The 27,790-nt window shown below is 38.8% G+C and overlaps 2 protein-coding genes and 1 long non-coding RNA gene across 8 annotated transcripts; 1 reads left to right on the top strand and 2 right to left on the bottom strand.

Annotated features, from left to right (window-relative positions):
- Positions 1 to 28: 28 nt before the first annotated feature.
- On the bottom strand, positions 29 to 6,991 carry msl-1 (male-specific lethal 1). Of its 4 annotated transcripts, none has more exons than XM_022853902.2 (7): positions 6,709 to 6,991; positions 5,991 to 6,536; positions 3,888 to 4,732; positions 2,976 to 3,225; positions 2,408 to 2,508; positions 2,055 to 2,294; positions 29 to 1,692 (listed from the first exon to the last, which is right to left on the bottom strand). In XM_022853902.2, the coding sequence occupies exons 3-7, from the start codon at positions 4,667 to 4,669 to the stop codon at positions 1,674 to 1,676; spliced, it is 1,392 nt and encodes a 463-aa protein (XP_022709637.1). In that variant the 5' UTR covers positions 4,670 to 4,732; positions 5,991 to 6,536; positions 6,709 to 6,991; the 3' UTR covers positions 29 to 1,673. The 4 variants fall into 4 exon arrangements, with proteins under 4 accessions (XP_022709637.1, XP_022709635.1, XP_086829405.1 ...); XM_022853900.2 differs by having other exon boundaries at positions 3,888 to 4,691; XM_086973279.1 differs by having other exon boundaries at positions 3,888 to 4,691; positions 6,732 to 6,991.
- A 10,375-nt stretch (positions 6,992 to 17,366) lies between these two features.
- On the bottom strand, positions 17,367 to 19,120 carry LOC111272446 (uncharacterized). Its single transcript, XR_002687516.2, has 2 exons — positions 18,515 to 19,120; positions 17,367 to 18,257 (listed from the first exon to the last, which is right to left on the bottom strand). It is a non-coding gene; the product is annotated as an uncharacterized LOC111272446 (long non-coding RNA).
- An 82-nt stretch (positions 19,121 to 19,202) lies between these two features.
- Positions 19,203 to 24,560, top strand: LOC111272445 (uncharacterized). Of its 3 annotated transcripts, none has more exons than XM_022853898.2 (5): positions 19,203 to 19,657; positions 20,552 to 20,759; positions 20,882 to 20,986; positions 22,558 to 22,693; positions 23,049 to 24,560. In XM_022853898.2, exons 1-5 carry the CDS (start codon positions 19,447 to 19,449, stop codon positions 23,826 to 23,828), a joined length of 1,440 nt encoding a protein of 479 aa, XP_022709633.1. In that variant the 5' UTR covers positions 19,203 to 19,446; the 3' UTR covers positions 23,829 to 24,560. The 3 variants fall into 3 exon arrangements, with proteins under 3 accessions (XP_022709633.1, XP_022709632.1, XP_022709634.1); XM_022853897.2 differs by having other exon boundaries at positions 19,203 to 19,660; XM_022853899.2 differs by having other exon boundaries at positions 19,567 to 19,657; positions 20,560 to 20,759.
- Positions 24,561 to 27,790: the final 3,230 nt, after the last annotated feature.

Below are 27,790 nucleotides of genomic sequence, written 5' to 3'. Positions count from 1 at the left end.
ATATATACGAAAATAAAGACTTACTCCGTTTGGATTATCACAAGTCTCTTTTCTTTACTCTTTGTCTTTATTTTTTTTGTTATCTTTAATACCGATTTGAGTACTCGTTTGGTCTATGTACACAATGTCACGTATATCTTCTTTCATTTGTTGGCATTCGTTATATACATGTTTACATGATCTGGCCGCGACTGCTACTGCAGTGTTCACGGATGTTTCCGCATTTCTTTTCATGTGTTCTACAATGCACTTTCGTGCAAATAGCTGAGCTAGAGAACTTTTAGAAATTTAAATGACCATATACATTTCTTGTGTAATCTTCGATAACCCAAAAAAAATTTACCGAAATTGTATTACATTCGTATAAGTATTAATAATACTGAAAAACCGCAGTTTAGTGCAAAGCACGGTTACACATACAATCGCTTTTTTGCGAAACACATTTACGTGAACAGTTGTAGTTTTTCACGTTTGTTTGCATGAAGATGCTTTAAGAAATGTATTAATATCCTTAAAAATGCGACAATTTTGCATTTGACAACAAATAAGAGAAAGAAAAGGCTTCGCATTATTGATTTTATCTTAGAACTTAGTGTGTTTGTTGGTGTATATAGTGTTTGATTTTGGTTTATTGTGTCTCAGTCAATAGGTACACCAACGACACTCACTTTTGTATATGGGGACTTTGATAGTTCCGTAGTTCGTCAGTATTTCCACTCACAAATGGAGCATATATAGGATCATGTGCACGTTCCGATGGAAACGTAGACCGATCAATATACAGTTCAGGACACAGCAATACAACAGGTTGAGTAACTTCAGTGGTAGATATGATACGTTTAGGCTTATACGTATAAAATACAATAAAACTGTAGTAGGTCCCACTCCGATCCAGACCAAAAAAATTGTATTAATTACCCACGATTTGTGTTGTGTTTGCCACTAGTCGAAGGAATCACATAGCTGTATAATTCTGGTACGGGCTTGTAGGTGAATCTTTTCGCCTGTTCATTCGCAGTATTTTTAAATTAAACATTTTTAAAACAAGTAAATTAACGTTTTCGAAATTAATCTTCTAACAGTTTATTTAAGTCTTATAAGTGTCATTGCCTCCTTTACGCTTATCGTAGGTATATGATTGTATCCTTATATAATATTCCCACATATTGGTCTGTATCGTTTAACTATTTCATTTGTGTCATATCATTATAATGCCATTAATATCAATGCCGTGCTGAATAGGCTGAACATCACAGAGCCCGTAGCAAACAAAGGCCGGTTTTAAGAGTCATTTGATTAAATGTATAAATAATAATTATAATATAAATGAATACACCTTATGAATGATCATCTTTATAAGCTCAACGTTCGTCGATATGATGACCCAGAACAGATATTTGATCGCTGCTCCTCTAAGGCTAGTTCCTCTATGTTCGTGCACGGTGCGTATTGTTTTGTAGCAAAACCGTTTGTAGTAGTTTGTGCACCTTCCTTCAATATGTCCACCGATATCCGTTTGAAATAACGATTCTATTGGGAGTATCCTTCGAGGGATATATCTAGCGCAATATAGAGGAGGATTCATTCCTGTTCATAATTATCGGGATCAAGCCGTCGCAATGTTGTTGGCTGGTGTGTAAAAACATCGACCTTCTACTTGTGAAACGGAGATACTATTTAAACGAGAATTCCCTGTAACACATTAAGTGATGAAACGATAGTTAAAGCTGTATCACTAGAATAGATCTAATGACACTTTTTTCATTCGCTACGAAACATGGCATGGTTCTTCGAGCTGTATTCATCGACAATACTCAGTGATATAATGGCACAGTTTTGAAAAATAAGAACCGCAGTACCGCATAATAGTTATCCCAAAAAAATTAGAATAATAGATACATATGAATATACTTAAAATATAGTATTAAAAAAACAAAGCATCGCTGGAATGCACCTTTTGACAAGATCACAATTTGACTCGATAGAAAAAACCATAATCCAACGGCAGTTGATAATCCTTCTTAATAGTAATTGTTGGTGAGCCAAGCACATACCTGTGTTTAATTTGAGGCACACTACAGCCCCAGGCAACTACGGGCACCTGTTCTGCTAATTCAACCGCTTGTAGTCGGGAACCTGATGGAAATAGAGAATTTACTCTTTGCCCAATCCGAGATCGCGGGAAAGATCCCAAAGAGGCTTTTTGAGAAGAGCCTAAACTGGTACCTGCTCCTAACTGAGTCGCCGTAAGGGATGAACGCCGTCGAGCCTGGCGTCGCCGTGCCCGTTCAAAACTGGAATCAAAACAAAAAAAAAAAAGAAGAAATTTATTCTTTTGACTTTGAGCGCAAATTGCTACTATTGCTGTCCTAAACTCTGTTTGATTGTCCTAGTGAATAGATCATACTTTTTTTGTTCCAGCATCCATTGACGGTCCCATCGTTTGCGGCGTTTTTCATCTGTTTCCAGCTTAAGATGACGTTTGAGGTAGACTTCATCTCCGGTTGCCTGAAGCATATTCATCGCAAGTGAACGTTAGTTGTGTTCGACTTCTACGGAACTGCTGATGAACTCTAAATGCCAGTTACCAAACACGTTGTTAGAGAATCATACGAACTTTCCAATTTTCAAGCGGACATAGTGTTGCGAAAAAAATAAATAGACTTCAAAACCAACATAGTATAAATTAAATCTAAGATTATTTCGTACTAGCGATCCAGTCAGCCGTAAAATTTTGTAAGACATCATTATAAAAAATTACTTCGGTTCATCATACTATTCAACACATGTATATGATACATTTTAGGCTTGATAAATCATAAATGGATCTTCTGTATATAGCGAGCAAAATTAGTCGATCTACAGAAGCGCTCAGAGGATAATTTTGATATGGAATATGTAGCATCTCCTTTCAATGATATACTTCGAAGAGCACTCGAGACTACTATTAGAAAAATACTTTTTAAACAGCTCACCTCGTGAGAAGGGTTATCGCTTGTTCTGCGACCCTCAGCCATGCATTCTACAGGCTTCTCTCTCCAGCTTGGGACTTCTATGGAACCACTAACGTGGCGACATTCGGAATCTTCGTCCAAGTCAATTACTCGCTGGTATAGCGCATACGGCATGACAGTCATGGGACGCATTGGATCTCCGAAAACTTCTTCAAAAGGAGCTTTTCCACTTTTGGTGTCTTCGGTTAGATCTTTAAGACGGACGCTCTTCCTAAATGAAATGCGTATTGAAGAACACATACAAGTTACATCTGAGCTCTTCGCGCTACCCCACAACGAGATCTTTAGACTTCCTTCGCTTCAGGTGTGTGAGCGACTTTAAGAGAAGTTCCTAGTAAAGACCTCAGCATACCAGTAAGTCGTGTGCTCTTTTAAGATAAGCCATTACTCGATGTAAAACGAGTGATTTTGCTTTTGTGGACGTATACACTAATCGAACTATAATAGAACTTCGAACAGTCTGCCTGATTGTTATTTCTTTTACAAATATTAGAAAAACGTGTCAAGATAAAATAATATGGTTTTCACCAAAACAAAGCCTATCGTAAAAATACAGTACACGCAGATCATAGCTTATCCAAGGTTTTATATCTGACTATGTTTTTTTTTGTGGTACGCGTCTTAGAGGTCTACTGGCTTCTACACAACTGATAACCCGCGAAAAGCACCCAAGGAACATCTGTCTTTCAATAGAAGTTATAAATCAAAATATTCCCAAGCAAAAAAGGACATAGAAAGAGGATAGCCTCATACGGTCAATAATATCACATCACGTCTGTTTGAGCTACGGTTACAAAACGTTGGCAGTAGCCGAAACGAAAATAAAAAGTGTCATCAGTCACTACAATTGCACTCATCCATGTTACCACTAACCTGGATTTTTTACCTAGACTCTCCAGTTGTCGCAACCGCGCGCTCGAGCCGCTAACCACTGATCGCTGCTGCTCGAAACGATTCCTCAATGTATCACGAGGGGGTTTCATGCTTTCATTGTCTGCAACCTGTTCCTCAAGTCTGGCAACCTGCTCTCGAAGTCTCGAGATTTCACACTGAAGCTTCTTAATCTCCGCATCTTTCTGTGCTAGTAGTTCTTCTTGCATTAGCTGTTCAACCGGTCTTCCTTCGATGGGTGTTCCAGGGGGTTCTTGTTTGATAACCACCACCTCTTCAAAATGGACTGATCCCGAGGATGCTTCACCTAAATCATGAGAAGCTGACGTACTAATACTAGTTTTTCGATCTTCATTTTTGGTTTTCGATATCTCCGTCGGGCTGATACCATTAACTACGGTCGGACTTGTAGCCGCTGTGCAGTTGTTCACCTCGGGTGGACTGATGGCCGATGACGTGCTACGGTGTTTCCTTCGAGTCAGCTCTAACACTGGCCGTGAGAAGTAACCGGTCCCTATTGAAAGTTTGACAAGCTCGGAGGCCCGCCCACGTTTTGGAGACGGAGGTGTTGCCATCTTGGCAAGCCGAGGATGTACAGGACGCTTAACGGGAGGAACGATTCTGGCTCGATTGGGCTTGGAAATGGATCGCTGTGGCCCCTGGTTGGCCGTAGCGCTCAGTTCCTGTTGAGAAGCCGAGCTAAGACCGAGTGGCAGTCGCCGCTGTTGGGAGTTGTGTTGACCCATTTTTGGGGGAGCCCCCATAGTCTTAAGGGTGTAGCATCGCCTGGCGACCACATGAACATATGAACGCAAGCACAGATGTACCTGCAAAAAGTTAGTTAAAATGGTACAATGGAAGGCGCTACGTATACTACCCAAGTAGTGCCAATCGAAAATAGAGAATATTTCATGAAAGTCAAGCCAAGGCTTTTAAGAGTTCTTTTAGCAAGATGCAGATCAATGTAAAGTAGTACACATAAGTATTAAGTAGCTAAAATTCCACCCAACTAGTGGGATTTAACTGAAATATTGTTTCTCGTCTTTCAAAAAGCTCTTTGCACTGGCATGTTTTAATAGTGCAGCATTGATGGCCCGAGACGTAAGTTGAACATTGTGCAGCGCGGAAATCTAATGTCAAATTTATCGACTTGATTAATCATCGATAATAATTCCCTTACTCCGATAGAAAGATACCCAGTAGAATACTTTAGATGAGTAAGTGCAAAGGAAGAATGCTTATGGCGGGTACGGCTGTGACTTCGTGTATAATCCGAGCCTTTTGGTGCATTCAAAGTAGATAATTCGATTTGAGGCGTAGTGATTTGAAAATCTCTTTCACATCAAACGGCATCATTTGAAGCACATCGGTCAAGTTGGGGTTCAGCATCATAAGTTGGCGTCAATTGGTGCGCTATTACTTGAAGCAGTATGGCTTATTCCAAGTCTGTTAAGTTTATGGCCGCTTTTTCTATTACGTATCAAACACTAAAAGATAGGGGTGAGATTTTTTAATTTCAAATTTTTTCTAAGTAAAAATGTTTGTGGTGATTTCGTATATATGTTGCAAAGGGGTTTGATGAAATACAGAGACACGGACTTTATTAAATAAATACGAAAATATTAAAAAAACATTCCAATCTAGTGTTCGTGAAGAAAGGAACTACTTTAGTAAGACATACTGTTTGTGCATAGAGTTATTACCATTGTAGTGGGTAATGGTGACAATCGTTTACTACGGCCTGTCTTCTTAAACCTTAAACAGCACCTGGAAAACAAAGCTGCTGCATCTACACACAGAGACCAGCGCCGGGCGCTCCCATTTAAGACCCTACGGCTCAGACTTAACTGATTAGTAATGCAATTGTTTATGTGTGTCACAGCGGAGCACAACGCTGATCGTGCAGTAGACCGCGAATATTCATTGAAAATATACTTCGGCATAACTCCACTGAAAGCGGTGTTATATAAATCACAGGCTGTTTTTTTGCATGAGCACCAAATGAACGTATCATTAGCTGCCTAGAGTTAAAACATGATTTGCACAGTTCACCATGTTATGCGATATTGAAATGCAGACACATACCTGGAAAATAGCTACTGTCCAACGACAAGGATTAGATGAACCGTAGCTTTTTCAATGACGTGCATCACGACATCATATAGTACCCGTTTTTCATTGTTAGTTACTCTTTTTCTCTTCGCGGTCCTCAGATAACAATATACTTGTACATTCTTTCAAGTTTAACTCTTGGGAATCCCCGTTTCCAGCTCACAGAGTTACTCAAGCATAAAATAGATGCAATATAACAGTCATAGATGCCACCGACGCCTGCTGATCTTTTCTCTATATCCTTTTTTTCGACGGATCTATACGGCGTTCGAATTGATTTGATGGATGTCCAACAGCGTCAGCGCTCCCGAGGAGCCCCGCAATGTAAGTGTCATCAACTGGAATCGAACCCGGTGTTACAGCCGTCCCCGAATACGAACACGACGTCCAGACCCAGAACTAGAAGCACAAGCGCACTGTGAGAGCAACGATGAGAGCGGTGCATTTGATTTTTGTTCGATTTTGTTTGGCACACAACGATAACGAAGACGATGACGACGACGACGATTTCTGTTTAAACTAAAGCCGGCAAAATGAAATTTCAGTTAAATGGGTTTCCATCAGACCGAATCCCTTTCTAGATACACCAGAATAGAGACGACGTTTTTTGTTTCTTAGCTCTCTTCAGATACATACACACACACAGACACACACACACACACACATACACAGACATACACACATAACTTACCAACCAACCAACGCGAAACTAACATGGATGAAAGACACCACGCAGCGGTAACAGCAAGACGAAGCTGCAGTCTGCAAATTGCAGGCGACAACAGTTTCGGCCGCGACAGTAATGGTAGCGCTGAGTTTATGATTGTAGTACCATACACAGGCGCTCCCGTTGTACTTTTACGACTATTACTGCACCCCACTACCTAAGCAACTTTAAGATGGCTGCTGCTACTATTGCTGATTCTAACTACCGCGTAGTTTGCTGTGGCGTATTTTTTTGCTGTTCAGTCAGTTTGTCTGACGAAGGAGAGAGAGAGAGAAACAACAAATCGGTGCTCAAAAAGCAAGCAGCCGGCAAAGTCTAGCATAGGGGGAGACTTGTTCGCAACGCATCGGTCTAGCTTGAGCTGCGCGATTGGTTCGTGTAGAAGAAAATAACAACGATGATCAAAAAGCGTAGAATAATTAATAGTAGTAAGTGAAAATATACAAACAGCGAATGACGAGAAAAAAATTTCGCCATTTTGGTATTATTAGTAACGTAATAAGTACAAAGGTTGATTAAGTAAGGCAATTTATCTTCTGGCTTTTGTTCTTTGTAGCGGTAGTCGTATAATATCATATTTATGTAATGAGGTTTTCTAATTAACGTGTACAGACACACAGGTTTGTGCATCATAATGGCTCTTCCCAGAACAGTCATGGCTATCAACGTTATTGTTTACACCGTATCTTCCAATACAGCGGAAAAAATATCTGATCCCGGCACCTCCGTTTTATTCTTCAATAATAATGTAGATTTTCTTGCTAATTTGAGCTAAATCGAAATATTTGCTTACATATAAAGATATTCGAAAAATGATACAGACAGTGCTTTTTTCCAGGTAGAGTCAGTCATAAGAATAAAGCAACATTTGCATATACTAGCCTATGTACTCCACAAATTCCATGAGCACGCGAATGGGCGAGGGGTGGAGGACAGCTGATAAGTTACGCTCGAATTAAAGGAGAGCTTCGAATTTAAACAGAACTTACGTGCACCCAGCATAATCCGATGTGCTTGTAATCGTATAAATAGAAATTTTGATCCGAGACCTCAAAGACACTCGTTTGACAAGAAGTGTATTCTTATTGGGTTTGGCACAGCAGATCGTACTGAACATAGTGATACATTTAGATATGATTTGCTAGTAATTACATGGAATCGTGAAGTATAAAGGTTGTCAGGTTTGTCTGAATGGTTTACTGCTGCTAAACATCTCGTTGTGTGTACCGTCATATCAGGCCAAGTTTAATTGAATATTATTAATTTGCTCCGCCTTCCTCCGGTCCCGCTGTACTACACGGCCTACAAAAAAACATTACATCATAAATGTGAAATAATGGAATAAAATGCAAATCAGCCATACATACCCTATATATATATATATATATATATATATAAATATACAAATAGAAACCGTTATTTATGTATGTATATATATAGGGTAAAGTATAAGTCTCTTTATAATTGGAGAGTATTTATTTCACATTATTGAAAGTAGCGGTAAATATTTACATATTGTAATAAAAAGCGCATCGAACCGTCAAACACATTTGTAAATGGAATACTCTACCATTCCTATAATGCTATATTATAACCATGTTAGAGTAAATAAAGTTGGTAGTGTGCGTTGATAGCGCAGTTAACTAGCGCATAACCCTCTTTCTAACTAAATAACGATTTCTTATCCTTTCCCTTGAATATGCCATACGTGCGCTCGTGCATCTCTCTAGCCGAATATGTATCTATTCTTTACAGACTCAAGGCTAACAGTTCTGTAGATTAAATGTAATCGTAAATTTGCTGTCCGTGATGAAAGTCTTCCTGGATCCAGCTTGTCGTCCAACATGCCATTAGTAGTATAGTCAACTGCGTCTCACTTTTTAACGGAGTTCGAGAAACTCACCTATTCCAAAGGATAAACGTGCGTGCATGTAACAGTCTGTACGTATAAGTTGTTCTCTTTACGATGTAGATCCCAGAGGGCCCGATAGCGTTGCATTCGATAAGCTCCAGGTGTCACTTCGTGACCGTCATTCGCAACTTATGCTTGTTGCCCTTGCCATGTAATATTGTCGAATATAAACACCAAGGGAAGATTGTCTTCTTAAATTCAGAGAAAAACGAATAAAGAAGTTGAGGGCGTTGACCTATAGACGACAATCTTTCGCGTTTCTACCTAGACCACTTGTGACCGCGCATAGATACATTTGGTTTCGTGCTGGGAGCCAGCCATCTGAAGCAATGCCTAACGGCCTTACTTGACGAGGGCTTCAGGTCATTTTTTCAATCTAATTTATCGCAGACTCAATATACATATATAAGTCATGCATTTCGTACGCATTGACTAGTTTGACAACTGTGTGCTGTTCTAAGTTCTATGCACCAATTATACCCGCATAATTTTGACTTAAAGTGAAAAAGTGTGGGTCATAAAAAACTCTAGAGTACGGAAAATGCCAGCCGGGCCATTTATTCAAACAATTACGTCATAAAATTTAGATTATTGCAGTTACGAGGTTTTTGCTCCAGCATGTTGTTGATTAGCATTTGGTTTTCCCAGAGTAAATACTCAGTAGTGAATATGCAAAATCGGAGCCGAAATTCCATTGCGTGTTGAGATTGAGGTCATCAGTGCCCAGCAATAATACAATAACAAAATGTGCCAATTGTCCCTGTCCCCGTGAGCTTTAGTAGCTATCTATAGACGGTATGAATTGATAAATGACAACAGTAAGCAACTGCACGGTACCCATAATAGTAATATTGATCTATCCACCATAGAGACCAAATGTCAGTCGTTAGCTGGGTCCATAATATGAATGTTACTAGTCGCAGTTAAGTTTAATAACTCGTGTTAACGGAAAAACCTTTATTAAGCTGAACTTATTTGCAAAGCAATGTATCAGAGTTTCGGCTTAGAAAAATATAGAAATTTAACTGGGCCAGCATTTAACTTCGCTTAGCACTTTGTCGTTAGCAGAAAGCCAAAAGTGTTGAGCTTTGAAATCAAAAGTAGGAATGGTTGTATATATGACACACAATAAAGGTTCAATGGGGTGAGGTAGTTATTTTCAGTAGCTTTTCGAAGACACGTGGTTAAGAGCTGGGTACTTATCGCTCTGAGGTTCCAGATTCAGAGCTACATAACTACGAAAAGAAAAAAACATGGTTTTGGCTACGTTGACATAGTTTCGTACCTAAATGAGCTTGAAAGACGCTAATGAATAGTTAATTTCAGTAACCTAACAATTCGTGCGTTAGCAAACAATCTTATGCGGCGGTCTATAAGTAGAATTCCCTGAGAAGTGACAAAAACACCTTGAAAAAAGCACATAGAACCTTCTTTAGGTGTTTGTCGAGTTTTGTGCATTGCTCTACCCCTCTAAGGCTTGAAAGTAACGAAAATTGCGCCGTAGGCTTTCAGGATAAAAAAAATATTAAATTGGCATATTAGAGCATGAATGCTAACACTTGATAAATTCCCTTCAAAGATAGTTTCATGTGGCCGATAACCGTTATAAACCCAGTGGACAAAGAATATTTATAGCCGTGAACTATTTTTCAGCACGCGATATAAATGGAGCCATGGGCGCTGCTCTTATTAAGGGCTAAAGTGTGCAATTGACTTTGCTTAGTACGAGCACAGCTAAATAACCTTGAACTGTAATACTAGCTATAATATAGCTAAACACAATATAAAGAGCCGTAAACGCATAACATCTGCAAAAGATGCTAAATAATATGTTGTTTTATGTATCTCGTGTAGCTGGGCGTGGATTTTTTCGGTTGACCTATATACGACGCGCTGTTCCTAAACGTTCAAATAAGCTGTTTTATCCAATGCATTTATGGTGATGACCAGTTCTATGTTCAAACAACAGGATTCAGTGAGATTGTAAAAGTTAATTTTCCTTATTTCGGGATTTCAAGATTTTTTCCAAGAGGGATTCTAAGAGTTGTGAAATGGGTCTAATGCATCACTTCATCGAGTCGCCTCCGACCGACAGAAGCTCTTTTTTTCCAGGTGGGGTGGCATCATGCGCAAATAAAGTAACGCCGCGTCTTTAGGCCCCTATGGAATATAAGCAAATAAACGCATACTCGTGTTATACTACGGTTATGGTTTAGCTCTAAATTATACGGTATTGATAAAAATAAAAATATTTAATAGTGTCGAACCATTATCCTTAAATGTAACGTAAATTCAAATAGAGGGAATGTTAAGTCTAATTAACCTGCTTCATGATAGCACTCCGTTGAAATTGGGATAAGTTTTTTCAACTTCTTTGGGAATTTCTTTTTTTGGAAATTTATTGACCTGGTATACAGAAAAAAATAAAGCAAAACGTAAACTACTTTTTATGTATTTCATTTGAATGAATCAATCAATAACATCAAAATATACGTACCTTATTAGCAACAAGTCTATAAGCTTTAAACTCGACGAGCGCATATATAATGTATGACGCACAAATATGGTACAAACAGTGCTAAATTCAAATGAGTGACAACTATAAAGCCTATAATAAAGGGGAGCGTTCTGTCTCAAACTTGACTTCAAAAACCAATCGGACCCGATTGGTCCAAGGAATACAGATAATTACAGTAGTATTTAAAGCTAACGTGTGGTGAAGGATACGCCCAATACTTAAGGCGTCGAGGCTGGCTTTTAGCCCATAAAAAGGTGTATTTACGCTCGAATTCAAACTTAGACCACCATGTGCTTTTAAGTTTATCAGGCAAACGTGTTATTCACTGCGCTATTACGGGGACATCATCAACGAAAAGTGTAATAGTCAGATATCCGTTGAAGATTCGAAATAATGCGAGTTCGAAACCGTATTTATGGAGAAAAATGAGGTGACGTAAAAATGCTGAGATGAAGTAGAGCAGCATGCCGATCAATGATCTAATGTATTTTGAACTTCCTTCGCTGAATATACGTGCCAACAGTGCCCTGTCTGTTCACGATATGCTTTTCTTTGACATCAATGTCGCTGTCCAAGTTACTACTTAACGTACCAAATGTCATTGGCTTCATTCTGAAATTCCATTCTTTGCAGTTGTACTGAAATCGCTTGGACTATGCTCAGGTTTTTAGAAAATCTAACTAGTCTGCCAAAAACCAAAACATTTTCAATGAGATATAGCCAGAACAATTATTAGATCTTTGCTAATGAGAGCCGCCCGCATTATTCTCAATGAAATTATGGCTTTACGAAATATACCTGCCAGCCAAGCACATCTTGAACTATTTGACTATCTTATAGAAGCAATTATATGTTAAATTACGCTGTGTTAATTATAGTACATGATCCTTAATAGGTGAGACAATCCTGGGGGTAATTAACGAAACGCTTATGGTTTGCAAGTAATCCGCATTAGAATTCTTCAAAGAACACATAATTAACTGTGTCGTTCAATGACGAAATAAGTACAGACATTCTATGGAGATGTATCTAACAGAAACGAATACAATTTTTGTCACAAATAGAATGCTTGTTTGTTCTATAATGTTTCTGCCCTACTCAAAAGCTCAAAATTGCTTCATCGTATTTTACTCGGGCCTATTTCGCCTTACCTAGATCAACCTACGGCCACTATAGCTTCTGCTCAGCTAATCAAAGAAATCGCGCAATGCAAGAGTATTTATTATAATAAAAATCGTAGCGATATAAAATATAGCCATCGTAAAATTGAATATAATTTTACAAACACAACAGATTTGATCCGAAACGAGCCAATGACTTTCTTGAGTCTCCCAGTTTTTTTTTGTTTGCTGTCAACGAAAGGTAGGACGTAATGATGCTTTGCTTAGCGTTTCGCACGACACGTAATGATTATCTTTTAATAATTTCATGGTACCAAAGCTTTTTTCAAAGTCATAATTTTTGCATTCAGAAGATAAATTCGCACCATCTAACTTCCTGCGTGAATACACTTCGCGAAATACAATGTTGCAGTTAATGGGGAGGATCGTGGTTTAGTGGGTATTCTCGCTCGCTCTCTCTTGGGGAAGAGCGAGTTCCACACTTGTGCTCTAAATAACTCGATTACATGAAGAATTAAGAAGGGCAACCAAAACAGTGCATCAATGAACCCGCCTGTGCATTTAAAACATTCTTATCTAGTTATATAATAGATTATTTAAATCGAATTATGTCGTGAGCTGATTAAAATTAAAGGTACAGGTGTTCTGCTATAAAGTATCAATATTATAAGCCCCAAGGGGTTTATTAACTAACGGGTGGGATTTGCAAGTCACCTAAGTTGTATACAATTGGTCCTCTTAATGGTACGCTTTGTTTCATGGCAACCGTAAACACTTAGTACTTAGTGACGCTACCTCTGAACACTTATACAAGCCTTTATATATCCTACAAAATAATCCTTTCGGACTGCGGCGCTATCTGGTGTCCCTAGTATCGTCGTGGTATTGCTATGTTGGTCACTGAAGCTAATAACTACCGGTATCTACTACAAAGTTGTTCTGGTTGACGGTAATCATAATTATAATGAATAGTTTGCTAATAATAGCATTAATGAACGACGTTTCCTTGGATTTCTATGTCCCCTTGATGCTTATGACTTAGCTAAATGTTCGGCGGAAACTAGAAGAGTGAAATTTTATTTACTGTTTCAGCCGCCGCAGTAACAGGCGTGGCTTTTAGGTTTGGGTATGTTGAGCACCCTTTGACTTCTATTAGTGGACGACATTTGCTTCCCGTGCGCGTTCCGCGGCCGGATATCTGATCTCTTTCCGTTAAATACGGCGCAGCTTCCAAAACGTGAATTGTTTTAAGGTACCAGTCCACTCGTTTCTGATTTGTTTCATTAATAGGACAGCGTCTTAGCCTCAAGCCTATATTCATGATGATGACAAACGTAGCACAACATCGTATATTCAAGCTTCATTTAATCTAAGTGGCTACTTGGAGGTGCCTTCCAGCCGGTATCAGTAACAACTGGTCCGGCACGAAACCGTCGTCGGGTCGTTTAATTCAAGCAAGTATGTAGTTGCAAAAGCGGGAAAAACGTCTCTCAACTTGGAAACTAGAAGAAGGTTACGGCTTTCTTTGACGACATTATGAAAGAAAAGAAACAGCTCGAAAGGATACGCTGCAGCTCGAGACGAGGAAGGATCCGATGTCCTCCAGTCGACTCTCTAATCCCGCCCAGGGAATTAGCATATCTGGGGAGGAGGGGAGCCGGAACAAAGCGGATAGTAACCCATTCCTGCAAACTATGCTTATTATAATCTCTGGGGTAGAGGTGAATAAATTCATCACTGATTGTAAATAATTTTTAAAACCAGTTTCGGATGCTCGAGTTTCTCGTAGTAGAATTAAGTATGCACTAACTGATTCTATTTCGAACAGCTAATTATCTATCGCGTTCGATTGAACCTCAGGTGCGTTATAGTACAACATAATGTAAAGTTCCCGTTTCGAGCGTCTAGAGTTATGTTTTTTAACAACAGACTAAACGCATGCAAAGATCAATACAAATTGGCCTGTCTGTCTCGGGAGTCGTATGAGTCAGCGTAAATGAAACAGGTTAAAATTGATTGCAAATCTGACAGAGAAGTTGAGAGAACTAATGTACCTCAGATGTACGTCAATCTAGCCTACTTACATACTCATATAGGTACATATTTGTTGAACATGTGTCTCATTTCTAAAAGTATAATGACCGAATTTCTATAACGTCTAATAATTGGGGCTAAACAATATCATCGAAAAATACCGACATCACATATTAGGTAGTCATAATCATCGTATATGACCTGCCATTAACAATTTCATATAGCTCTTCTACAAGAATTATTTATAACCACTGTAGTTGCTGGTACTTGAATTACTAGACAAATCTGGGCTGGGTTAGCTTTTTAACTAGGCTAAGTAGGAAATTTTTGTGAACGGATCACGATCACCCACTAATTATTAAGGATCATCTTTCCTTTTCAAAATCTAATTAGTCTTTGAAAGTAAAGCATTTTTTCCCCTGAACTGGTTGAACGACTGACTCCTTTGTACAAAGCGTTATGCGGCTTACTTCGTGACGCGTATGATTTTACTTTAGTGTATAGGTCAAGCCTGTAGGCATATCTATTTGATTACTTGACAGAAATTAACGGGCCCTGTTTGGCCCGAAAGACAGTGGGCCGTTTGAGAAAAACCCTGTGAGATAAATTATTATTTCAGTGCTGCTTCATGTAACCTTACTGTAGTACCCTTTGCGATCTTTTCCGAAAGGAACCGTTTAAAATGGACTGAATGTTTATTCCTTAGTTTGGTGGAATCAATTAGTGCATTAGCAGTAGCCTAGTTCTCCACAGTGACAACACTATTGATTTGCAAGCACGAATCTTAAAATGTCTCAAAAGTCGATAGAAATGTATGCAATTGGATAGATCTAATAGTAGAAAGCCAAAATAGCGTTACACAGCCTAATAGATATTTTACGAAAATATAAAGTAACAGTGTTACATCTCGACGAGTGTGTATTTAAAAACAATATTTATACTCTAACGATACCTGCTTATCAAATTATTTATTATTATGTCTGAGTTATTTAGTTTGATGTCCACCCAAACAGCCCTTACGTCATTGAGCCGAATGACAGAATTCATAAGTATCTCAGGAGGACAGAACTTTTATTAGAAGAATCGAACTAGAAATTCAATAGAACATGACTGATACAAGCTCATAAGCTATTTAAGAGTTGTATTGGAAATACATTTTTCTAAGAGAAATGGGTGGCCAAAAATACATACACGGTTTAGATGATTATGTCTTCCGTTTTTATCTACATTTGATAAATAATAATATAAATTACACTGTATATATTTTTCACCCACCGTAGTTGAACACAATTACCCACATGGCTGATATGAGGTAAACTTCAGTCAACATTGCGTTTGATGTTATGACGCTTTCCTGTTCAATTTTGGCTTTTAAGTGTTGCTAATTTTCTGCCATAGACTTTCTATTCAAGGTACCTTACAAGAAAAGGCCCATTGGCATTTCGTGTGAGCGACGGGCAAGGTATTCTACGGGGCCTTTATGCTTGGATGGCTTTCATCGAGATATGGACTTTTATGTCAACCATAACGTATAGGCGGAAACAAAAATTTCCCATTTTCTACAAAATCCTCCCGGATACGTAATATCACAGATTGTTGCAATAAATTCAACCTATTGGCGTCAGTCACTGTACTTTTTACTATACATCTGACCATTCGGTACTTATGTTGAAAACATAAATCGTTCAATAGATTGTACCTTCCCTTTCTAGTAATGGTCTGAAATGTTTGCTATTATTATATTGCATACTAAAAGCTCTTTATTTGAATGGAGTAATATTATTTCGAGTTTAGGTTCGACAGAGCCAAGAACGACAACTTCAGGAATGAACGAAATAAAAACATGTTATGTTATAATTGATTTTAAATATAAACTAAGTTATTATGCTTAAAGCGTTCGAGCGATTCAAAGACAGAATTCAGAAGACGAGAATGTTTATCGAAAATAAGTTAGAGGCGCACTTGCCCCCGCGCTTCGCAACACGTGAAGCCTGTTGTTCAAGACGGCATTTAAACTAGACACACTTTGAGTCGGAAAGGAAGGATATACAAACTATGGAAAACCACTATAGAATAGAGGATCATGTGTAGAATAGAGCACGCTCGTAGAACCAGCGTTAAGTAAGCGTTATAAGATTTTTTAAAAAATAGAAGATGCCTCTACACAGCTAAAAACAAAGAGAATAGCAGAAAGAGTCTTTAAACATGAACCATACCACACGTCAGCTCTCCGCAAACGTTGTCGAACATCTGTATCATGGACAAAATCTCGCGATTCGTTACGCCTGTTGTAACTTCTTCTTATATAAACGGCTCGTATTAAAGGGACGGTGCAAGCTGTCAGCCATGATGAAGGTGACTTGTGCCAGTGTTCTAGTTTTGATTTCCCTGACCACGGCCGATGAAGCGGCAATGAAGCAAAAATTGAAAAGCTGCTTCTCAAACGAATTCCTCCTTCAGATCCTAAGCCTAACGATGACCAACTGAAGAAAATGAAGCAGATCGTGTATGATCAGATCGACAAAGGGCCCTTGAGAACAGATGTTTTTAAGAAATAGAGGATGTGGCTAGGAAATAGATGTCGGAGGTCAAATAGAAGTCTATCGACTAGATCTTGCACAAGGTCTATAACATGTCAGAACATTGCCTAACGGAGGTCGAATCGTAAAAACAAAGCCAAATTGGAGAGTGAAAAATAGACTTCGTTGGCGCTTAGTAATAAAATTAAATTTCGATACTTGCACGAAAGCTCATTCAGGGTAGAATGTAACCTCGTTCCGTTTCGCTTAAATAAGCCATTTAAATAAATTACATTAATCTTGTCACCTACCTTATTTACCACTAACTATAAACGTGGGATCTTTACCTACGGCATTCGTCGTATACATACTAATGCTGGTGCCTGATTTACATAAAGTCTAGTAGTCAAAATAGAACTAATGAGGGTGTTAACTTTATGAGAATACTAAAAAAAAACAAAGACAAAAAAAAAATAAGGATGTCTAAATTAAACTATGTAAGAGCAACTTAACGTCTGTATCATCAATAGATGAACTTCTTGGCTGAGGCCAGTACGATTCAGCTCGAGTTTATTCTCCATATCAGCCCAGATAAATGTCGACCATTATAGGTCTTAACCTAAATATATTTCCTTCAATATTACAGATGCTATTATCAGTACTACAAGTGGTTTATACGACAAGCTTATTTTTAATAGCTAGATTTCAGTTTGTTGTTACTCGTATTGCAATCGTGTATTAGCTGGCTAACACGTGTGATTTGAAAACTTGTTTAATACGGAACCGAATTTTCACGGTGCAGCCTGCACGGCGGCCATTATTTGACATTAAAAACCAAACGTATTACTTTGGGCGGCTATCAAGCAGAGCCTTTGCGTGCCCGTGTACGTAGGTGTCCTATTTTCGATATTTTTCTATTGCTATTGTAGTATAGTCGATATTTATCGAGTTCCAATCACGCAGACACATATGCACAATCATTAACTCATTAGTTGGATTCTGGTACGTTATTGATTTGACTTTCGATATTCTGCCTTGTCATCCGGGTGTTGTTGGACATATGGCTCAATTCGTGTTACCATTGCCACTGCTCGGGTCGCGACGTCAGGCTCCGCGGTGTCTCGTCCTTGAGCTTTTCTCGCGCGACACGAGCCCCTCGTGAGTTCCGTGTGTCGGCTGACTCAACGCAACGAACGCCGCGCAGCGCCGCTCTAAGCTCGTTGTACGCCTGCTTTGACTTCGAATAGGGAGTAGGGGCCCTCCAATAGTCTGGTGGTAGCCGAGCAGAATTTCATTTGGTTACTTCCTTCATGCGTGCGGTGTGATGAGACGGAAGAAAATCAATTTGAAGGCGAGGTGTATGGTGGCTACCACTGCTGGCCAGCGACAACTTGGCGCAGGGTCTGAAACTTTGTTTAACGATTGACTATTATCGCCCCTTGTTGGTTTTAAAGATTTTATAATATACGTGAGTATTGTCAACTCTGCAAATAGTTACGCGAATGCTCGCAGCGGTCACATATGTAACAAGAAATTACAGAGTATTATAGGTAACGAGATGATTCCAGGCAACTGTGATTCTAGTGAGAACGAGCCGTGCTCCAGAAAGAGTTAGTTTTTAGAGAATGATTTTTTGGTAGGTGCGCAAGGACCTTTAATAACATACCTGATCACTTAGGTGTGATAGCTTCGACCTCCTCACTTTGCCGGCAGCCGGGATACTCTGTGGCAAATACATACTTATACTGTAGCACTGCGCAGGTTTAATTCTTGCGCACAGATGTGTTTCAACTTGAGAACAAATCGTGGTTTGCTATTCAGCGTGCTTCTTTGGTAAAATTGTAATTAAACACACAAAATCGATAACATTCCAATTTTTTCTCAGTCCACTTATATTCTCGCATTTTAATTACTGTGCTCTCGCGTCCATTTATAATGTTACCGGGTTCTCGAACTGTTACCTAGCCTTTCGAGCACCCTTCTATTAACCTCTGTGTTCATATACGATACGAATTAACCGACGAAGTCTGCGGGAGCATTTCTACATGCTAACAACCCTGGGGCTGAAGGTTTTTTAATTGGATCCTGTAGATTGTTCAGAGGCAGTAACAGACGTAACAGCTATAGCTTGAAATTTGAAACATGAAATGTTATTACAAATGAAGGCAGGGAATATTTTTAATTAATTTGTCATATCGTTGAAGGGCCCGTTGGATTCAGGTGCGAATGTGATGAGATCAGCAACGCAAAAACGTTTTTCGCGGAAAATGAACTCACGCCCACGCCATGTGCTTGGCCAGTGCACGATTAACCGACATATCGACAAATGGTTTATGTCAACAAATTGCAGACGACACTTGAGCAGGTTTATCTCACTAGGCAAGCTTCGTGTGGTGTTAATGTCATTCTAATATGGCATGTACTATGATCTCTTAAAAACGATAATTCGAGCCGTTTTTCTAGAAAAGTGATAACTTAAGACACAGCCCCAAGGACACGCTAAAGTCGTAAACGAGAAGTTGTCCTTCGAGAAAGGGCGATGCTCCTGGCCATCACGAGCGAAAATCAATCAGCGAATTTGTGTAGTACATCATCACCATGTATAGTTCGAAGGTGTTTTCGGAACCACTTCCGCTGTGGCGTGCTCTTCGAGATCGACAGTTAAGCGGGATACAGCAAAAAACCTCCTCATTCGATAGAACTGAAGACAGTTGGGCGCCGTGGACGTTTCCCACTGTGCCTTCTAAACGCGTAACACAAGCGCCTCTTGACAAAAAGAAGAATCGCCACCTGAAGACAAGTAATACAGGTAGTATGTAAAAAATTGCCGATAATGAAACTTGATATACCACATCGCCCTTTGACAGCAGGCTGGTGGTAGAACTGCTGTCTTTTTTCAAAACGGGCAGAAAAACGACATCATTATTAGCTCATCGGATCCAACTCTGAAAAGAAGATAGATTTTACGATAGAAAATTACACTATTTTAATGGAAGTTTAACACAAACGCAACTTTCGTTCAGCCTTGGCTCGTAGTGCATACATACATCCATGCATGCATGCATGCATGCATATGCAGATTGAGTCAAAAGCCTTCTGGCAGTTGAATGGTTTTTATTCCAAATCTGTGTGAATAGTAGAGGGGACACAAAATACTACAATAAGGGTGCACATAAATATGCAACATATCGTAACAGGGGTCCTCTAATACTATTCCTATACATAGCAAAATTCACTCTTTTTTTGTGTCTCTGTTGGTACTTTTACAAAATGAAGACCCTTTAACAATTAAAAGAACTCACTCATCGTGTACATATATATATGTATATAATTTGGTTTAAGTTTTTAGGCAATCAGTTCATCACGCAATTGCGTCAATCAGCAAAAGTTGAACGTTATCCATGCGATTATACGCGACCGTATGCATATATTCCTATATTTTCTGTTCAATCTGAATTATTAAAGATATCACTCGGCTGTGAGTTTTTTTGGAGTTGTCGTCTTTGTACTGTTGAACGATTTGTGATTCAATTTTACAACGTATCTAAAATGCCGATTTCAAAGGCGTGATCATAATTTAGTAGAACTTATTTGGAGATCTAAAATGGTCAGGTCTCCCTTCGACTGGTGATATTTTTTCATGGGAGTTACGGTCGCGTTTACTGGCAGATGCGCTTAAAGTTACTTGATATTTTTCCTAAAGCTTTACAGGGCTTCCAAGGGAATTCAATGATGTACGCAGGTGGCGTCATCAATACAAAAGCATCTTCACAGTGTCCGTATTGTAGTAGAGAAGTTCTGGATGAGCAAGAATCTACGGTGGTAACTATCTTCGGATTTAGATGGCATAACATCTGTTTCCGCTGTGATCGTTGCAGCCGGCCGCTAAAAACCCTCGGAGGATTTATTTGGTAATGGCTCTAGTTGATCTATGGCACAATTTGTCCCATTTAGACTATGTTCGCATTTACAATGTTAGCTAAATCTGTTAATTGTCATATTTTTTTTGTTAATGGAAACATTTGCATTTCAGTATCTTGAACTCTCCAAACTGTCTTGAATGCTATTTTGCCATCACCCCGATAAATGCGGTAAGCAAATATCGAAAGGATGTTCAGGAGACATCGCTGCACGACTGGTAAGTACTCATGAATCAAAGGCAGCCAGTTACAATATTGTGAATATAATTAGTATGAGGTCATTTACTGGGCAATGTAAGAAATATTGATTTCGTCTTTATGGTGAAGTTGTTTTATAACAGTGCAACATTTATAACACTTCTGTTCAAATCCGACACGAATTTACACTCTTCGACAACAAAAAAAAAGAAGACCGTTTACTCGGGTCATCATCATTCGCGCTTTTTTAGCGAACGGATCGTACTGAGCTGTGTAAAATTCGGGTGGTTTACAAATATGTGTTCCATCTTGGAACTTGAAGCGGCGAAAATAGCTCGTCATTGTTTGGTGAAAGTTTTACCCTTGGAAACATCGTGAACCGTTGGTTGACAAAGTTTCGGGAAAAAAATTTTAACTTGAAGATGATTTTTGTGAAAAACCCTTGTGAAGGCAAACAACGAAGGGTTGAGAGCTGCGGCGGACAACGGCCCACCTCGAAGTGTACGGGTGCTAGAGCTCGGGCTTGGTTTACCTAAAAATAGCTCAACTGTACAATTAGGTCTAACTAATGGGGCAAACAAGCTGGACAAATAGGTTCGACCTCATCTGAGTAAAAATTTAAACAAAGACGTTTGCTTCGTTTTGCTTTTATAACACCGACCCATTCTTGAAACGAGCTATAACTTTTCGTAACAAATAAATTCTACACGATAATTGGGGACAGTCGCAATCTACAGCTGCAAAAGTGTATGGTACCTGTTTGGTGGTATAGTGCAGATTCTACCCTCTACAGCTTCAAGAGCTCTGCAACGGCTGTACTATCAATAATTAGTGGAGATACTGGAAAAACACCATATTGAGTAGCGAAGATCAGGGACAAAGCCATCGCTGTTACGTGACAACGGCCGACCTCCACCTTGCAACAACGTTACTAGCAAAAATTCAAGAGTTATAGCCTAAGATTCTCCGTAAAACCACACACTCGTTAGATGTCTAATCAAATTAAACAAAATTTTGACAACGTCTTGACAGGATAATTATGAAAATCCCATCAACGTGTCGACATTATGTTTCAAGACGTCATCAGCTCTCGTATCTCAGACTTCTACATTAACGGGATAAATACATTATTATCTGAATAACTGAAAATCATAAATAATAGCGGTATATATTTTGACTAGAGTTGAGAGAACAAAGCCGGTGAGGAAAAACTTTGAGAGGATAGGGTTTATTATGCTATGTTTCAAATTGAGCGATCTAAAATAAGGACCAAGTGCAAGTTCTGTATCTGTTAATAAGATGTGCCTGACGTCGCCCTTTCACAGTAACTCGCGTTTTGAAGAAAATGTGCATACGTTTCGGTATTATACGATCACTTATTTGCATCGATTTTATCTTCAATTTTAGCTCTTGTTTGTAGAGCGTTGAACAACAGTTATACTGGATCTTTTCTGCTTGGCAGCCCATAACGTTCGAGTTAAACTTTGAATCGATAAACGAGCTCAAATTAAAACACTATCGTACTGTTTCGTTAACACACAAAAAGGCTATGATTGTATGCGAATAAACGCCTTATACGTACGCTTTTTAGCTCATCGCCAACGTTGGATACGACGTATGGAAGTGATTTGAGTACTTCCTTTCCTGGTGAACTATTCAGTGTCCTGTACCTCAATGAGAGCACCAACGAACATCTCTTCATGGACTCTTTCCGCGCATTTAAACAAGTTAGGTTATAAAAGAGGCTGATTTCGGCCTGTCAGGCTGATTGCTTCGCTTTGGTTGATTTAATAATTGAAAAAATTCCTATTTTGTCGTTCTAATATATTACAGTACACGGTTTCACTCGAAAAATCGGTTAACTGAACATTTCTAACAAAAATGCTAAAGATTCTTCTCGAATTTAAAATGCCAGCATTGCAAAAAAAACTCGCAAGCTGCTTCGTAAAGGTGACCGCTACTCTTAGCTGCAATGTATGCGAAATATTACAGAAGTTAAACAGACATTAGTTTTCGTATTTATTTACCTATTCGTATTAATTTACCTTGTATCTAAATTGTCTTATGCATTCTATCCTTTAGGAGGAGATCTCATATGAGGCCTATCGGCGGAGCAGCACTCCGCTGTTTGTAAACTCTCAGCTACAAACATCTTTAGATGTCAGCTTTGAGTCGTTCTCTCAACTTTTTACAACTGGTGATGACGTTAACAGTGAGACTAATCGATTGGTGTCTGAGGAAAAGACACTTTGCCTTCTTGCGGCCTCCCATCAACTCCGTACCGGTGTGTCAAATGAAAACGATGGTTGCATGCTGGCAGTCAGCACATCGCCACGAATCTGTGAAGAGCAACTTCAGCCATCGAGGAGCAATTCTTTACTGAATTGTACTTCTTCCTACAATAAAGCAATAGTAGATCGCGTACGGTCGAGTGAAATGGTCGTCGTCTCCAGGAATGACATCTTGATTTTACTTGGACTTACCGTGGAAAAAAAGCAGAACGTAACACCAAATCCGGAATGGACCATCTTGAATGAATCTCGGTCGCCTGACAAAGCTTTTATAGTACAAAACCATTTAAAAGCATGTAAAGTTTCTCAGTATTTAAATGTCACTCATTGTATCCGAGAGCAGATAGCCTTAAAGGCGCGGAAGCCCCTCCAGGTTATTTCTCGGTCTCATGGCAAGCCCTTTATTTGTGTCAAAACTTGCCAAAAGCCAGTGCTCAATGAAGCGAGACAACGACATGAAAAAGTCATTGAAAATGTATTTAAAGGAACCTTAGGCTGCTTTTGGTCGGTTGTCATTTCATTAGCAGCAATAGCTATCATTTGTACATATGGCCTCTCTAGTTTCTGCTAGCCAAAAGCTTTCTTCCTTAGCGTGGCCTTGTGTTAACTAGCGTTTCGTATTTAAAATAATGCTAGCAATATTTACTAGTTTTTTTATATAGTAATTCTATAGACGTTATGTTATTGTTTAAGGTACAGCCAAATATTGTCGGCTTTTCAGTAATCGAAATAAAAACAAAATAAATATTGTAATAGTAATAATACTCGTGGCCATAGTCGAAACAAATCACATCAATGTCAGCAATAATAACAACAACAATAATAATACGGCCGTATATTGTATCTCTTTGATAGTACACATCATTTTGCATTAAATAAGAACGTGATATTTGGACTGGACAAATTCAGAACAAAGTGAGAAGAAACTTGTGCTTATGTTCTTCTGTATCTTAACAGCATGCTTTACAATATATTCAATTTTATGTAACGGTTGTACCAAACAAAGGAAGACAGTATTTTTCTGATTGTAACAGACACATTGTTTTGGATATGTCGCTATTGGACGCGCGCTCGTCGTTGGCGATACTTATGCATTAAAGATCTACACACAATACAAGTTGAATAGACTGGTTTTTTGGGAAGCTATCCGTGGGGTTCGGCCCGCGCATAGTTTGCCGCTGTTTAATTAATTCGATTCATTAATGCCGTACTCGCTCTTACGAATATTATAGCTGACGTATAATAAATCATTACTGCGTGGCAAATATCTAGCCCGTTTCATGCCCGCCATTGTCCTACTAAATTATCAGCGAACACTTCAATAATCCTATAGTACAGTTACTTCATCAGCATGTTAGAGGATTAACGAAGTTAACTTGTGTTAAAACCAATATAATGTCCCGTTGTAGACGGTAACTTTGTCTCCCTGATTCACTGAGTTAATTGTCTCTGTAATCCCCTTACCCTGATCCGACTCTCCGATTATCCTCTTGAAGTGAGTATTTTTGTCAACGTAACCTATAGCCATTACTTCTACACTATAGCAATAATAAGCCTCAAACTGAAGTTTTAACAATTTTATTAACTCGGGACGGTTAGCTGATAAGCCTACGTTCATATAAACGTATGCGTTTGGAGTTATGCGGAACATCACGCCAATTATGGCTTGACTGCACACCAGTGCCTTTGAAAATTCCCCTGAGACCTATTCCATTATCCTGTCGCAGCTCTGCGGTTGCAGTAATTCTATTTCAGCCATTTTTTTAATTTTTCATATTTCAGTGATTCCGCCATGTTAGTGCGGTTACTCTGTCTCAATGACTTGTTACCTGCGTGCTGCATTCATTTCGTTACTAAAATGATCCAGCTTTTCTATGAGAATATCTCACTCGTCTGATTCCAACTGTCGTATCGCAACCGTTTACACCTTGTTACAATTCTAAATCTTCCAAACAAATTTTACTCTATCGCATCTGTGCGTATAAATTAACTATTCGATCGGCTGCCGAAGGCCAGTCTACGACCTTATTTAACACACATAATGAGTATATCTGCTTCCCCGTTCGAACTTCCTTTAAATATCGACACCCTGTGTACTTATTTTGTTTCCTCATTCTATTTGTTGCATTTTTTGACTTCGCATCAACATATTTATCAACTAAGTACCATATGGTCGAAACGTTTGAATTACAGAAAATGTCCAAAATCAGAAGTTTTTGATAAATGGAATTAATTGCGTATTTTGCTTTGAAAACAAGCAGGCTTCAAATACAAAGTTTTCGAATATTTTTAATCATTATTATTTATTAGCATTATCTTTCACCGATAAGACTACCCCTAAATATTGATCAATCTATACACGCAGTACTGTTAGCCCAGATATAGAAAATCTGCAATAAGGTTAGGTTGAAAGAACTCGACAGTATGTTAAAGTGATCAATAAGAAACCATTTTAGATTAGGCCGCCTAGGGCACATCCTAACGGTTGGTCATTTTTGGACTGCTATGCTTTTGTGCCATTGAATTTTTTATGAGCCTAGCACTAGATTTTTTGTATCTACCATGTTTGGTTTACTACAAAAAAAAATTCACGGCAAATACATGAAAGGAGTTTCAGAAAATGATGTTCTTTGCGACTTACAAAAGCTGTAATCGAAACATACGGCACCCCGCGACAGATGTTTCTGTTGGCATATATACATTCTATTGTATTTAAATGAATCGATGACGAAAACCGTGCGTACCTATGTACATACCGCTCTTCAGATTAGTTCATATATCGGATTGACTAGCTGTGGACAAGCTAACTGGTCTGAGCAGGTCTTCAGCACACGTCAGATGATGCGATAGCAACCCTTGCATCAGAGTGATGGATGAACAGACTGTAGCCGGCGATCTACTAGGTAGACAGACAGATAGATAATTCTATAAAAAATTCAAAAATTGAGACAAAACTCCCCTGACACATATATTATATATGATGCCTTTTTCGTTCCAAGGCGGTGTAGCAGTACAAAGGACTGTCGTCATCATCATTAAGCGAACATTCAGACTAGTTAGATACGCCACAAGAGGTCTCACAATATCGTCAACGCAGGAAAGCCAGTCGGCAGATTAAGGCAACGTTCAAGCTTAACTCTACTGATAGTACTTTACATGGTGCGTTTTTTTTACCAGATCGAGTAATAAAGCGATTTGGCAGGTTCAATAAAAGCTTCATTCTCTATATTAGTCTTATACGAATAAATATACAGACTTAGGCGTATGTAGTACACACGCGCAGACACGCACGCACGCACGCACGCGCACACACATCTCGGGTATTAATGTGAGGAAAACGACTGAACGGATCAGTGAGACTAACGTAAGATTGTACGGGACAGACGCGTCTCAAAGGTAAAAAATAGTGTACGTATTCTAGCTTTAGATCACTTTGTAGTTGGCATAGCGGTTCCATTGTCCCTCGTTGTCAAAGGGAAGACCAACGACGTCAGAAACGCCTCCATCCAATCGGACAATGTTCAAGTGTCCAGTGGCCCCGGTAAATCTAATATTTCATGTAGATGGCAGTTGATGTCAAGAACGTTCTTGCTTTGTCCGTATTGATTCGCTGAAGTATGTAGAAGGGGCGATTCCATTTATTACAACGTCCATGATTTCACATCAATCATTTTTCTTTATATCGAACTTATAGTCTATGGCGAAAGTGGTATCCGGCACTTCTTCATACTAAGTAATGCCTAAAACATATACGGAGCTCAATAACATAGATGTTCAGGTTTAAAAATTCCTGAATTTGCGAAATATATATATGTAATGAACAAAATTTGACATGCTTTTCATATATTTTGACATATTGACACACCTGCCATGTAGGAAATAACTAACTGATAACTTAATTGTTACGTAGTTCTATAGTTCATTAGCTTGGCACCAATGTAATTGACATCTTATGGCATGGTCGATTCTGCGACTCGACCTGACCTGGACAAAACCTTTTCGTTCTTTCTCAAACTCATTTGAAATGCAAATTTCTTCGGATAACGAAGACAGCGGCCTGAACACTTGAACAAAATGAACCTAGTATTGGCCTAGTTAACATTGTTCGAGTTTCATTCTACAGTCAATATAGCTTTGTTTTTACATACACATTTATCACTTATCAGAGTTGTTTCTATATAAGGTTTAGCCACTTAGTCTATTTGTCTGCCTATTAGAAAAATGATTTGGTGGAGTTGGCATCAATTGAGTGACCTGATATTGCAACTTAACAGTGATAATAACAACTGGTCTTGATTCGTCATTTAGAGGTAAAACAAACAATTTATAAACTTTTCGAACGCGGGTCCTACCCATAATCACTAGTTTGTTACTAACAGTTTAACAAACTCCTTAGAAGGAATTTGCTTCGTTAGTTAGTAAGAGTGATTCAGCATTTACAAAAACAATATCGTTAGATATTTTGTATTATTATCAACCAGGGTTACACAACCAGTGAGCGCAAACATAATACTGCCACCAACGTCTCGTGTA

This window comes from Varroa jacobsoni, unplaced genomic scaffold (assembly GCF_002532875.2).
Source record: "Varroa jacobsoni isolate VJ856 unplaced genomic scaffold, vjacob_1.0 contig02284, whole genome shotgun sequence".
Lineage (NCBI taxonomy): Eukaryota > Metazoa > Arthropoda > Arachnida > Mesostigmata > Varroidae > Varroa > Varroa jacobsoni.
The sequence above is the reverse complement of the archived record's forward strand: the minus strand, read 5'-3'. Positions and strand labels throughout refer to the sequence as shown.